We start from the raw sequence: 13,614 nt of genomic DNA, 5'->3' as shown, positions 1-13,614 counted from the left end.
CTTGAGATAAAATAGTAACAGGAATTGGAATTCTTAATTTCCAGAACAGTAAATATTGTACAAAATAGTATATATAACATAATTATACATCACCATTTTTTATATTCTACTATATTTGATGAGTGATGTGTTATACAAAAAATTTATGCACCTAATAAAATATATAAGTTTTACTATAATGTCATTTTATTGATATTTATGAATTCAAATATTAATAAAAAAGATGAGAAAAAACACGATGTAGAGTGATAATAAAGAGAGAGATAAGATAATGTTGCGACCTAAAATTTCGAGTGTTTCTCGAATTCATGGAGTCGCCACCAAAATTTATTTTAAAATAGGGAAAATATTGGCAAACCCTTAAAAATGTAAAAATGGTCTTTGAAACCAGATTTTGAGTTTGGGAGTCGATTAAGAAGGTATTAGCACCCCACGATATCCGTTAAAGTACGGTTACCTTTAATTAATTGTGCAAAATTATGTCAACTTTAATATATTTATTTTTCTTTATTATTAAATATGAATATAAATTGTTTTTTATAAATGTGATTTTTGAGATAAAAGTGTGTTAAAAAGAAGTGGAAAAAAGAAAGTTTTTATTAGTGTGCTTGACAAGAATGTGATCTTGCTCCTACGTATCTCCCGGTGCGATGGAGAAATCAAAGCTACGTAGTTCTTGGTTAAAAACAAAACGGATGTGTTGAGTGTGTTTTAAAGAAAATTTGTTTTGTGATAAAAAATGTTTTGACAAAATAGAAAAATAAAAGAGTTTAATTTGAATAAATACTTTAAAATACGAGTTTTAAGACGATCAAATTGTACAACTCGTGTCCCAAAACTCAAGGAATAAAGAAGATGTCACATTTAATTTAATCCTCTAAAAAATATTTTATTATTCTTGATTTTTAAATTGAATTTCAAAACCACCAAGTAGTACAACTTGTGTTTTAACAACTCAGAGATAAAATGTATTTTGAATGGTTAAATTATCATAATATGTATTTTGAAGTAAAATTTGGTTGGTTTATCTTTATTATTAAATATAGACCAAAATCAAACTAATAGTAATTGTTCTGCCTAGGCCTGATTGTAAAATCCTTTCAACTTTAAATTAACGAATACTAATTATTAAGGCTAAGCTGCCTATGCCTACGGAACTAACTTTTCAAGACATCCTAGCCACGCATCAGCTATATGTCCAAGCAGCTAGCTGTATTCCCAGCTAATCATGATTTCAAACCCATTCATTTCAAAAACAAAACAAACCAGCCTTAGCCTCATTTCAAAACAAACGTAAACATATCCAACAAAACAAACCTCATTCCAAAACAAAAAAAAACTCAGTTTCAATAAATCCACCTAAACAAAATTTATTTTTAATCCTAAAACAAACTTCATATAATGTATCCTTTCATTTTAACAGTGAAATATAAACAAGGATAGAGAATATAACAACAAACATGAGAGTGATACACACCGAAAAGAAGAAGGCGGTAGCAATGCGCAGTTGATGGTGGTTAGCGGCGATTATCGGCGGAAGTGAATGTGACTTCTGTTTCTCTCCTTTTCTATTTTTTGTATTTCTAAATATATATGATTTTAATGGTGGAACTGAGTTGTTGTTCCTTCTACGTTTAACTATTTTTGTTTCAGAATCTCTCTTTAAAAAATTTATCTTTTCCCTTCTTCTCTTTTTTTTTTCAAACCAAAACTCTCTTCTTTAGATGTGTTTCTTCCCCTCAAAATGTCTCTCTTCTTTGTAAAAAAAGGATGTATTTATAGAGTTTTTTTATCTGTTTAGTTGTTTTCTTGGTTGTGTCTCTGTTTGAGTTTGAGCTTTCTAATTCTTTGTTTGATGTTTCGTTTTCTTTGCTCATCATCTGCATTTTTCTGCATCTCTGATGCCTTCATAGTTTTAGCTTATTTATTCTGATCTGTTCATTGCTGAGCTTTTATTTGTCTTTTAGTTTCTCTTTTTTAAACTCAAAAATTTGTCTCTTTGTTCTGCACAAATTGTACCAAGACTGACTTAAAAAAAATGTTTTTATGTTTCTCTAATTAGTTAAAATAGGAACAGATGATCAATAAGCATGGCTTGTGCATCAATGGCAGACATCATCAACATAGCAGGGTTTGACAGTGAATAAAGTCAACATAACAAGACTTGATCTGATTTAATTTTTACTGTAATTTAATTTGGCTTTATTTTTAGTTTGTAATTTGATTTGATTTTAGAATTGTAAATAGATTTGAATTTGTAAATTTATGAGACATAATGAAAATATTTATTATAATTATTTTTATTTCCTTTTTTAAATACATATTTCCTTTTTTTTATATTTGTTTTCAAAATGGACAAAATTAGGGTACTACAGATAAGATGGGGATAGAGAGAGACATTAATACTAGAGAAAGACATAAGAGATTAGAGCGAGATAAAGGAGAAAAAGATAGGGGAAAATACATAAGAGAGTATAGAGACATATAGATAGAGAGATAAAAGGATAAGACAAATGAGGAGAGATAAAAGATATAGATATACATATGACATAATAGATAAAACGAGTGAGGCATGAGAATAGATATAGAGAGAGAGGAGAAATAGACAGGAGAGAAAAAGATACGAGACAATAGAGAGAAAGAAAAGAGGGAGGGGAGAAAGGGTGTGAGGAAGTCACGTGAGAGTAGATAGATAATAATTTTTTTTTTGAAAACAAATATAATATTTTAGTATTTTTCATAAGAGTTTATGCTTTTTGTCCATTTTCTTGCTCTATATTAATCTCATGACTAGTTTCAAAATCAAACATGGTACAACAAAATTGTTAACTCTAATCCCTTGTTTATTAACAAAGAAGCGCACCCTAGTATTAAAAAGTCAATTGCTTGTCAATTGTGGTATAATGCAAGAAGGCGCATGCGTTTATATATAATTCATCTACCACTTTTGAATTTAGAGAAATTAATTGTCCAATATTTTTAAGTAACTTTCTAAGTGAACAAAAACTTCACAATTTACAATTTGAATACACATATCACAAAAAATGTATATCAAAATATATATTTAAAAAAAAAAGATATTTGCTATGTTTGTAGGGCAAATATGTTGATTAGAATTTGGTAAATATAATTTGAATAAATAAATATTTTATATATTATTTGTTAATATTCATTTTGTCATATTAAAACACTAACACCACTTTAAAAGAATTAAGAGAAAATCACAAATAAAAACTCCAGAGATTTATTAACGAAGTTTGGTAAATGATGTCTACGTTCCGACTACAGAGTAGTTATAGTTTCCTTTTATAAGATTAGTGAATTATGGTTTACAAAGTAAAATATTGTGCTTAAATAATAGGTTAAATAACACCTGTGGTCCCTTAATTTAATTTCAGTTAACGTTTTAGTTCTTTATTTATTTTTTCTGATTTAGTCATTTATTTTAATTTTAAGTGATAATTTGATTTTTTATGTTTTAAAATAATAGTGTCATTTTTTTTGTAAAAATTCATCAAATTTTTTAAATAAAACCCGTAAAGTTAATTATCACCCTCAATATAATGCAATTTCATCAAATTCATAACTTAAATTTTTAAATAAACTCATATTTTCATCTCTAACAACATCAAATAAAGAATAAAAATATGAGTTTATTTGAAGATTTGAGTTATGAATTTGAGGAAATTTGTATTATATTGAATAATATAATCAATTTTATGAGTTTTGTTTGCAAATTTTGATGAATTTTTTAAATTTTTGTAAAAAAAATGATAATATTGTTGACATTTTAAAACATAAAAAATCAAATTGTCACTTAAAATTAAAATAAATGATCAAATAAAAATATATATATATATAAAGAATTAAAACGTTAACTGAAATTAAATTAAGAGATCACATATACTATTTAGTATAAATAATAATAATAAAGTTAACACTCAACAATAGTCCTGAATTAAAGAATTATCACTCCCATATCCCTTAATTGACCCACAAAAACCGATTAGATCAAACAGTTTACTTAATACTACCTATAAATTATACTCAATGTATATTATTGTTTTAATAAATAAATAACATGGTTGAATTGAAATTAATAAATAGCCTATCCATTATATCATTATTGTGATTAATGATTGATACTTATCTATAAAAGAAAATGATCATTGATTGATATACTACTAGTAGTAGTAGACAATGCATGCTATGTTGGCATACTAATGGTCATGTGCAACAGCAAAGGCAAGACATTACATCGAAAATTAATTATGATGGGCAAAGACATCGTGACCTGTTGGAAGTTCCACATAAAGACAACATAATATTTGGATAAAACCCACAGGTAAGAAACTTCGCTCTGCCACTAAAAAATAGACATTTATATTAGGGGTTGGTTTGATTCATATCTTAAATCTAATTTAATATTTAAAAATTAAAAAAATTATTTAGATTATCTGTTTTTAAAAAATGTTTTGTAAAATTATTTTTAATATTATATTTTTTTAAATTAGAAAAACAAAAGATATAAATGGTATTTTATTTTTAATTTTTTAATTTTTTTAACTCTTTAGATAAAAATAGTTTTAAAAATTGAAGTTGTCAAACAACTTCTTAAAAAACATTTTTTTAAAAAAACAATTTTCCAAAATTTATTTATAAAATAGTTTTAAAAAAAAATACAATAAAATAAATTTATTTTCATGTTTTCTACTCTTAGTATATATCGTCGAACCATAATGCTTTCTCACCCTCCACGGAACCAATCCTCAATGTAAATATAGTTATTCTGATACAATAACAAGTACAATTTTTCTATTTCAATATATTTTCCACTCTCTTTATGTAATTACTTACTTGAACATCAAATGCTTTTACATTGCTTTCTATAATAAAAACCTTAGCCACTTCACATGATTTCATCATCGCAACAAAGATGGAGATTGTACATTGCTTGTAGAAAGGAACTCCCTAGAGCGAACAATCAGGACGTACGACATCGAATCACGATTCACCATCACAGAGGAATTTTCCTCTTTTTATATATATATATAAAATATAATATTTTTTGTTATTAAGTTAATTAAATATTAAATTTGGTCTTGTCCCATAAGTACAATTTATACTATAGCATCAGAGATATTTTGTTAACAAAATGAAATCAATAAAGAAGAAGAGTAAAAGACAAACAATAAAAGGAGGTTAAGTTATAAATACAAAAATTACAAAGAAAATATATAATAAAATGATTGGACTGCTAACTTATAAATATAAAATATCTAATAGTATAAACTGAAAATACTATTATCTAACATATGTTTGAACATGATCATTTAAATCAAGAATGTCTCTCTTATTCATATTTAATGCGTGAATTTTACCGCTAAACTCTTTATAATAAAGTAATTAGACCCTAAAACATTAATCTCATATTTAGATGTTTTCTTATAAAGTTTACTGGGAATTGATCATTCAAACCATTTTGTATTATTCAGTCTGGTATAAAAAAAGTTGAAGCTGACAATAACCGGGTTTAAACAGTATATTATTTGAAAAAATTACATTTTAGAAAGTTTCACATTGATCCAAATTTTTAACATTTTATTAAATTTTTGAAAAATTATATTTCAGAAGTTTCACATTGTTCTAAAATTTTAAATATTTTTAACCTTTAGAAATTACATTTTGAAAATTTTATATTCATTTAAAGTTTTAAATTTTTTTAAAACTTTAAAAAAAATATTGTATTTAAGAAGTTTTATATTCAATTAAAGTTTAATTTTTAAAAAAACTATAACTATCAAATAAAAGGAACTAAAAAATATAAAATGGTATTTTGATGTACTTTAGGGGGTTAGAATAAAAGTAAAGAGGTAAATGTAGATTTTTCAATTATTAGCCTTAATCTCTTCCGGATTTTAAGACCGATCCAATGAAGTTCGAACCCAATATGTTTGGGTTAGTAAGCCCGTTTTGTAAACTCTAGTGTTTTGAGTATGAGAGTTTGACAGTACCTTTTTTATTTACAATAAGGACCATTTGACATTTGTAACAAAAAAGAGAGGATCATTTGACATTAGATATCAAAATTGATATAATTACAACATCAATAATTGTTTTGGCAAACACCGATAATTTCTTGTAGAAATATAATTAAACAAATTGTTGAATATATACTTTTACATTATTATTATTATTATTATTTTATGTAAAATCTCAGACTAAAATTACCATAATCATTTTTTCCCAAGAAAGGAAGTTAATATAAATTAGTTTTATGACATAAATGTTTCAATTAATTAGTTATTAATAAGTTATTAGTAGGAATCTCTTTATTTATTTAGTAAAAAAGAATGTAGTCATTTCCATATAATAAAATTTTAATGTATTGATCTATATATATATAACTTGGTAACAAGAGTATTTAAAGACGGTATTGTTTGATTTTAACCTTTTTAATTGATATTTTATTTCAAATTTAAATTTAAAACTTTACAAATGTATTTAAATTTCAAATAATATTTATCACTTAATAAATAAAAAACGGTATAAAAATTTACGAAGTATATATAGTTGTATTATCATTTTGTATTTATATTTATACACTATCATATAGCTGGCAAACAATAGCCACCATTAAAGCAAATTCTCTAATTTTGACTAAGATGATTCCCTAATTGAATAGATACATTTTTTTCTACAATAAATTGAAACTTATTTTATTATGTATTATTTTAAAACTGATTTCATTATGTATTATTTTATTAAATCTGCAAGACTAATTCAGATTTAATTTCACGATAAACTTGTCCCCCCGAGTTGGTAATTTTGTACGTATTAGATTTTATGATAACAAAAATTAATTTTATATTGAATGTAATATTTATTCAAAAATAAATTACATAATAAATTTAAATAAAAAACACGTTTAAAGTTAGTTATAAGTCTTAATATTAATTTGAAGTGTTTGGTAAAGTAAGTAATTGAACTAATTGAAAAAATATATAAAATAGTGTAAAAAGATATTTTTAATTAATATTTAATTTTTTTATTAATATAATAAAAATAAAATGAAAGAAATAAAAATCATTATAAATTTAAATTTTTTTTATAAATACGTGAGAAAAATCCGTTATAAATTAGAGTTATTTCCTTAAATGTTTTTTATATTGACCAAAATCAATTTCATTTCAGAGAACACCGACATTATATTTTATATTCATTTTTAAAAAATCAACTTATAAAATAAATGATGTCACTTTTTATAAATTATTATAGAACTCTTTTTTATTTATTTATGTAGAATTTAATTTTTTTTCAATAACAAATATATTAAAATTAATTTTAAAAGATAAAAAATAAAACCAAACATACACTAATATTTATTTACCATTAATTATCCAAGTTGTGTCTCTTTTTGCTCGTCCATATCCATTAGTCCAAGCACATAACTACTAGCTGATGATTTTTCCACGCCATGTTTGGTGATCAATGATTTGTTGTCACTTTTGAAAACGCAATTGAATTTTTATTATTAATTAATATTAATAATAGTATTGCTATGATACAAGACCGAAAGTCTGAGACAAATGAGAGGAGCTGTAGCCTTCAATGTGGTGGTAGGGAGAAAAAGTGAGATGCTTTTGGACAGGAAATTCATGTTGAAGAATTAAGAGGTATTTTCCTACACCTTTTTCAAAAAAGAAAAAGAAAAAAGAGAGAAAATGACTCTTGACTTTTTTAATATATGAAATGCCTTGAAGGGTTACTCAAAATTATTACACTTGATAGTGATGTAAGTGTGTGTAATGGAGAGAGAGGTTGGAAACCATTACTAATTAAAACCTGAATGCAGCATCACCAATATTTTAAGGCTACCATTAATTGGATCCCTATAAACTCGTGTCTATGGAATCAAATTTTTGTATACATCAGTTTGAAGTCCACTATAGCCACTTGTTTACTACATAGTTGAAGATCAATTATTTTATGCCAAAGACATTTTTTTTTCTTTTCTGATTTGGTGGTCACTTATGCTATTAGTAATATAACCAATAAGACTGAGTTCAAATGGACAAAAACTAATATCGGTAAGTTGAAATTGTTCACACGAATTCGAATTTTAAAATTTACAATTGTATGTGAGTTTTAAATTGTAATATCACTTAAATTATACAGAAAAATAATAATTCGTAATATCTTCATTAAATAGTATTTTCTGAATTTAGTTTTTTTCTTTTCAATTTTTATGTATCACTTGAAAATTATATATCCAATATAATTGGGATATTCTCCAAAAGGTTCCATTTTATCGTTGATAACTTGATGTGTTTTATTTTATGTATTTATTTATTATTATTAGAATATAAATTATATAAATAATTCCACTACGTGAAGATCTGTTTAGGCGCCGACAGTGGCATGTGCTGAATGTGTGTAGACAAATGCCTACTTGTCTTTTCATTGTTTTTATGAAGTTTGTTGTATTTCTTTTATAATGCTCGTTAGTCCAAATTTTTTATTGTTTTAAGGTGTGTAAATGATAAACCGTGATTTATGTGTTATAAGACTTAAATTTGTATTTTTTTAAGAATAATTTATTGTATAAATTAAAAATTAAATAATAAACTATATTTCAACCAATTAAATAATAAAGTATGTTACTAAGAAAGTAAAATGCAATTATTAGGCAAATATTTGATAAAAACAGTAATATATTAAACATTGAACTATATCTTTTATTGCGCTAATAAATATTAATCATAAATAAAATTCTAATTTTATAATTCTAATTTAAAATAAAATGAGTTAAATGGATAAAATATATTTTAAAAAATTAGACAAACAAATTAATGCGATCAACATTCTTATGCAATTACATTTTTTCAAATATTGTAATATACATTATTATTTAATTTTTTTTAGAATTTTGATTACAAATTCTAAGTTATTTGTGTATTTTGTATGTTTTCTACCCTCACCAATAACATTATACCGCTTGTTGTGTGTAGGAGATATTACACAAATATATACACACCGCGTTTAAGTAACAATTGAAACATATATGCTTTGCTTTTAATTTGTTCATTGTTATTATGTGTATATATATGTGTGTGTTGAAATATTGGTGGGGGACCAACCCACCTTTACATTTACAACTCATATTTGTGATAAAACTTTCTTCATCATGTCATTGCAGCAGAAAGGTGCAACATTTATGTCTTGGTGGGTTGTTACTTATCAAAGACAGCCCAGAAAGCACATGGACATTACTCTCCCTTTTTACTTATACCATTTAAATACTTATTTTCATTGGTAAATTTGGTCAAATTAAAACGTCATTCTCCCATCCATTTTAAATGTTTAGCACTTCAAACATTTACATTCTAGCTACTCATTTAAACCTCTATTCCAAACTAGGCTTTTTTTTGCTTTCATTCACTTCTATTTCAAGCTGCTCTCAACACCCATTTTAATAATAATAAAGTAACGGTAATATTTCTTTTCTTGGAATTTTAACCCCAAAAATTATTGTTTTAAAAGCTTTGTTTATCGCAATTTTCATGTCTCCGTGTTGAGGGCATTAAAAATCCTACTATCTGTCTCTATGTGAAATTGTGAACTTTATTTTTATTTTTAGTGTTAGACACATATATTAAAAAATAAAATATTATTGTAAATTTAATCTTTTTTATCTTTAATTCAATAAATAAAATATAATTTATTTAATGTATGTTTTTAAGTTTTGAATAGTATAAAAAGAAAAATATCATTAATTATATTTTAATTTTTTAAAATAATTAAAATTTTAGAACAGAAAAAAAATGTTTAAAGACCAAAGATCCGAACAAATAAAAAAATTATCCCTTTGTAGTTATTTGAACATTATTTTTTGTATTTTTTTTTCATAATCATTGATAATTCAACCGCAATTGAGATTTTCAATTTTTTTTTTTATTTTTGTTTAAAAAATTGGTAGAATTCTAAACAAGTCTATTTAATTTAATAGTAGATTTCAAATAAACTTTTTAACAATTTCATTTTAAATTTTTTCTATGAAATACAAAAGTTAAATCAGTAATTAATATTATTTTATAATATGTGAATATATTGAAGGAAAAACAAATATTTTTAAGTAACTCAATATTATATAATTTATTTTAATTCAATTATTTTTTTTACCAAAATAATCATCTATCAAGATCCAAAGAATTATCACATCTTCACAATTTTTAAGACATGTTTTAAGTTATTGTAAAAAAATGATGTAACTAACACTAAACAAAATTGAATTGTATAATATACTATAATGCTCAAATATTCTATCAAATAAGACAATTGTTATTTTTGGTTTGAATATATTTTTAATTATATATATATATATATATCATAATTAATATTACTAGAAAAGTTTAATATTTTTAAAAATTAGTGTCTTTGACCATCGTGAATCTCAATCAACACTCAAAACCAACACTATAAATATATAGTTACTACTATAAACAATTTCAAATAACTAAATAAAGATCAGATTTTTATATTTCATATATTTGAAGTCTGATATGAAATATAAAGCTTCCCTACATCCCTTGTCCTTGCTAAAAAGCAGAAAGTAACAAAAATGCAATTACAAAAAAAAAAAAGACTATGTTCCCTTTACTTGATGAACCTTTTGTCAATAATAAAGCCATGAGTAGAAGCTTCTTCTAATAGTATCAAATTTATTTCCTTTATTGCTTTTTTTAAATAGTTTGCTAATCATACAAGTTCAGTATCTCAACCAAGAAACGAATTCACAAGACTCTTGACACCTCATTAACCGACTTTCTCACAATAAATAAATTTCCACAGTTTCAAAAATCAACATTTAAACATAGGATAGCATTTTTCCAACTTTAGTCGCAAATAATAATGTTTGGCTTATAACAGATTTGTTTTGCATCCATATAACATTGCAACCGCAATATTTACCAGCCCGACAAAATGTTCAAATCATGGAGCAAGAAGAACAAGATCAAAGCTGTATTCAAATTGGATTTTCAAGCAACTCAGGTAAGTAAACAATTTGTTTGTGATTATATGTTTGTTTTACTAGTATTGAGAATATACGTTAGTTATGATTTTATAATTTGTTGTGTTCAGTTATTGAGCAACTGTGATGAAAATGTTGTAAAAAATTAATGTACAGATTCTGCAGACAGTGTCTGATATTGGTTTTTATTTATTTTTTTATCAGGTTCCAAAGATGAAAAAGTCTGCACTGATGGTATCTTTGGTGCCAGATGATGTTGGGAAACCAACAGTGAAACTAGAGAAAACTGCTGTTCAAGATGGGACTTGTTTATGGGAGAATCCAATTTTTGAATCAGTTAAACTTGTTAGGGATTCAAAATCAGGAAATCTCCATGAGAAAATCTACCATTTCATTGTTTCAACTGTAAGTGGTATTGTATAGCTGTAATTTTATGTTGTTTTATACCCAAATTGAACTTTTGTTTGGAAAGTTTAAATCTTTTTATGATGCCTTGTAGGGATCTTCAAAATCTGGATATCTGGGAGAAGCCTCAATTGATTTTGCTGATTTTTTAGCAGAAATTGAGCCAATTACTGTTTCTTTACCCTTGAAGTTTGCAAATTCAGGCGTAGTTTTACATGTTAGTACCCTCTATCTTTCTTAGCTTGGTGTTTGTATTTCTTAGTCTTAGCTCTCTGATTCTCAGGGGAAAATGACCTTGAGAATAAGAAGTTCGGTCGACAGGTAAATAATGTTTGGTCAAGGATTAGGAGCTTTGTCATGTTTCATCCTTAAAATATTTGCAATATCATCAGATAATTACAATTTACAAGCGTTATTAACTTCGGAACTTCTTACATAAGAATTTTTTTATACAGGTAACTATTCAGAATGTTGAAGGATATACTGCTGAAAGGTGAAAATAAGCCATAACATACAGTTAATTTAACCATTCATATTTTTTTTCTCACTTGATTTCTCTCCTATATGCACTAAAAAGTAAAAACTATACCTTCTTTCCAGAAATGAGGAAGATAATGGAGCTGTGGGACTCTATAGTGATGGAACCTTGAAACACCAACTGAGCTATGCAAGTACAGATGAAAGTTACAATCTTGATGAAGTAAGGTTTTATAAGATACTTATATAAACACTTGTGAGATTGTTTGGAAAAGCTGATAGAAACAATTTATGACATGTTTATAAGCTGTTTTCAGCTTATTTGCATAAGCTCTCCATGAAAATTATTTAAATATTTATTTTTTGCTATAAAATTCTTATACATAAGCACTTATATGATAAACACTTATGTTGTAAGTGTTTAAATAAGCTATTTATCCATAGAAACAAGGCTACAGTTGCAACTTTTCTAAACAGAAACTTCTTATGAGGATAAGTTATGAAAACAAATAAACTTTTTATAAAACTATAGTTTCATTTGTTTTTATTGCTATCTTATAGAATGGGAACCTGGCCAAGCCTAGATCTGAGTACTCTGAACAAAATGCATCTAACGGCATCAGTCCTGTGGTAGCTTCATGGGAGGATCCTTATAACTTCAGACACAACTCAATGCCATCAAGAGGAGCAGTTGAGACCAATGCAATACAAACCAAAGTGCATAAGAGGTCAAATACGGGCTGACTGGACAAACAGCATGGAAGATAATCTTCCAAGAGAAAGATTACAAGAACCTTCAGGCAATGCCATTGAAAATCTCAAAAGTGAAATTACTTCTCTAAAGAGACAGGCAGAAGTATCAGAACTAGAGTTACAATCGCTTCGGAAGCAGGTTGAAAAAGAAAGCAGTCGGGGACAGAATTTATCGAGACAAATCATCGGCCTTCGAGACGAGAGAGATATGCTCAAAACTAAATATGAGCAACTCAAGTCCCAACAGAACTTCAATAGTAATACTAATGAGAGCAAAACCTCTAAAAGTTTGAAGTCTGATATTGAAAATAGTAGGATTCAGTTGGAGGCTATGAAGGAAGAGCTTGTTTATGAAAAGGAAATGAGTGGCAATCTTCATTTGCAACTGCAGAAAACACAGAACTCAAACTCTGAACTTCTTTTGGCTGTGACAGACCTTGAAACAATGCTAGAACAAAAGAATAAGGAAATATTGGAACTATCTTCCAATTTAAAATCTCAGAAGATTGCTAAAGAAAATGATGATGACATGGAATTAGATTTTTTGCGGCAGAAGATTGCGGACCAGAATAGTGAAATGGAAAATTGTTACAACCAACGCGAGGAGCTAAGCGAGAATATAAAAGAGCTCACATTGGAGTATGATCTTCTTAAGAAAGAAAATGTGGATATCTCTTTGAGATTAAAGCAAGATGAAGCAAAACACATCATGTTACAAAATGAACACTCTGCTTCTTTAGTCACAATACAACAACTTGAATCCCAAGTGAAGAGACTAGAAGAACAGATAATGATGCAGGAAGATGAATTTTCATCGTATTTAGTCTCCATCAAGGAACTTGAGAATGAAGTTAAGTCTTTGGATCAAGAACTGAAAATACAGGCAGATAAATTCGAAGACGATCTCCACGCATTGCAAAGTGCAAAATCCGAGCAGGAAGAGCGCG

General features: G+C 26.3%; 1 protein-coding gene across 1 annotated transcript in view; it reads left to right on the top strand.

The window, feature by feature from the left end:
- The first annotated feature begins 10,671 nt into the window (after positions 1-10,671).
- The window catches only part of LOC101499984 (uncharacterized), a 4,967-nt gene continuing 2,024 nt past the window's right edge, over positions 10,672-13,614 (top strand). Inside the window, 7 exon segments of the mRNA XM_073366842.1 lie at positions 10,672-11,052; positions 11,237-11,437; positions 11,532-11,654; positions 11,893-11,930; positions 12,038-12,137; positions 12,476-12,654; positions 12,656-13,611. Of these exon segments, the coding sequence (XP_073222943.1) occupies positions 10,984-11,052; positions 11,237-11,437; positions 11,532-11,654; positions 11,893-11,930; positions 12,038-12,137; positions 12,476-12,654; positions 12,656-13,611 (1,666 nt within the window). The 5' untranslated portion in view covers positions 10,672-10,983.

The sequence above is a fragment of the Cicer arietinum genome, chromosome 4 (assembly GCF_000331145.2).
Source record: "Cicer arietinum cultivar CDC Frontier isolate Library 1 chromosome 4, Cicar.CDCFrontier_v2.0, whole genome shotgun sequence".
Lineage (NCBI taxonomy): Eukaryota > Viridiplantae > Streptophyta > Magnoliopsida > Fabales > Fabaceae > Cicer > Cicer arietinum.
This window is presented reverse-complemented; position numbering and strand designations above follow the sequence as displayed.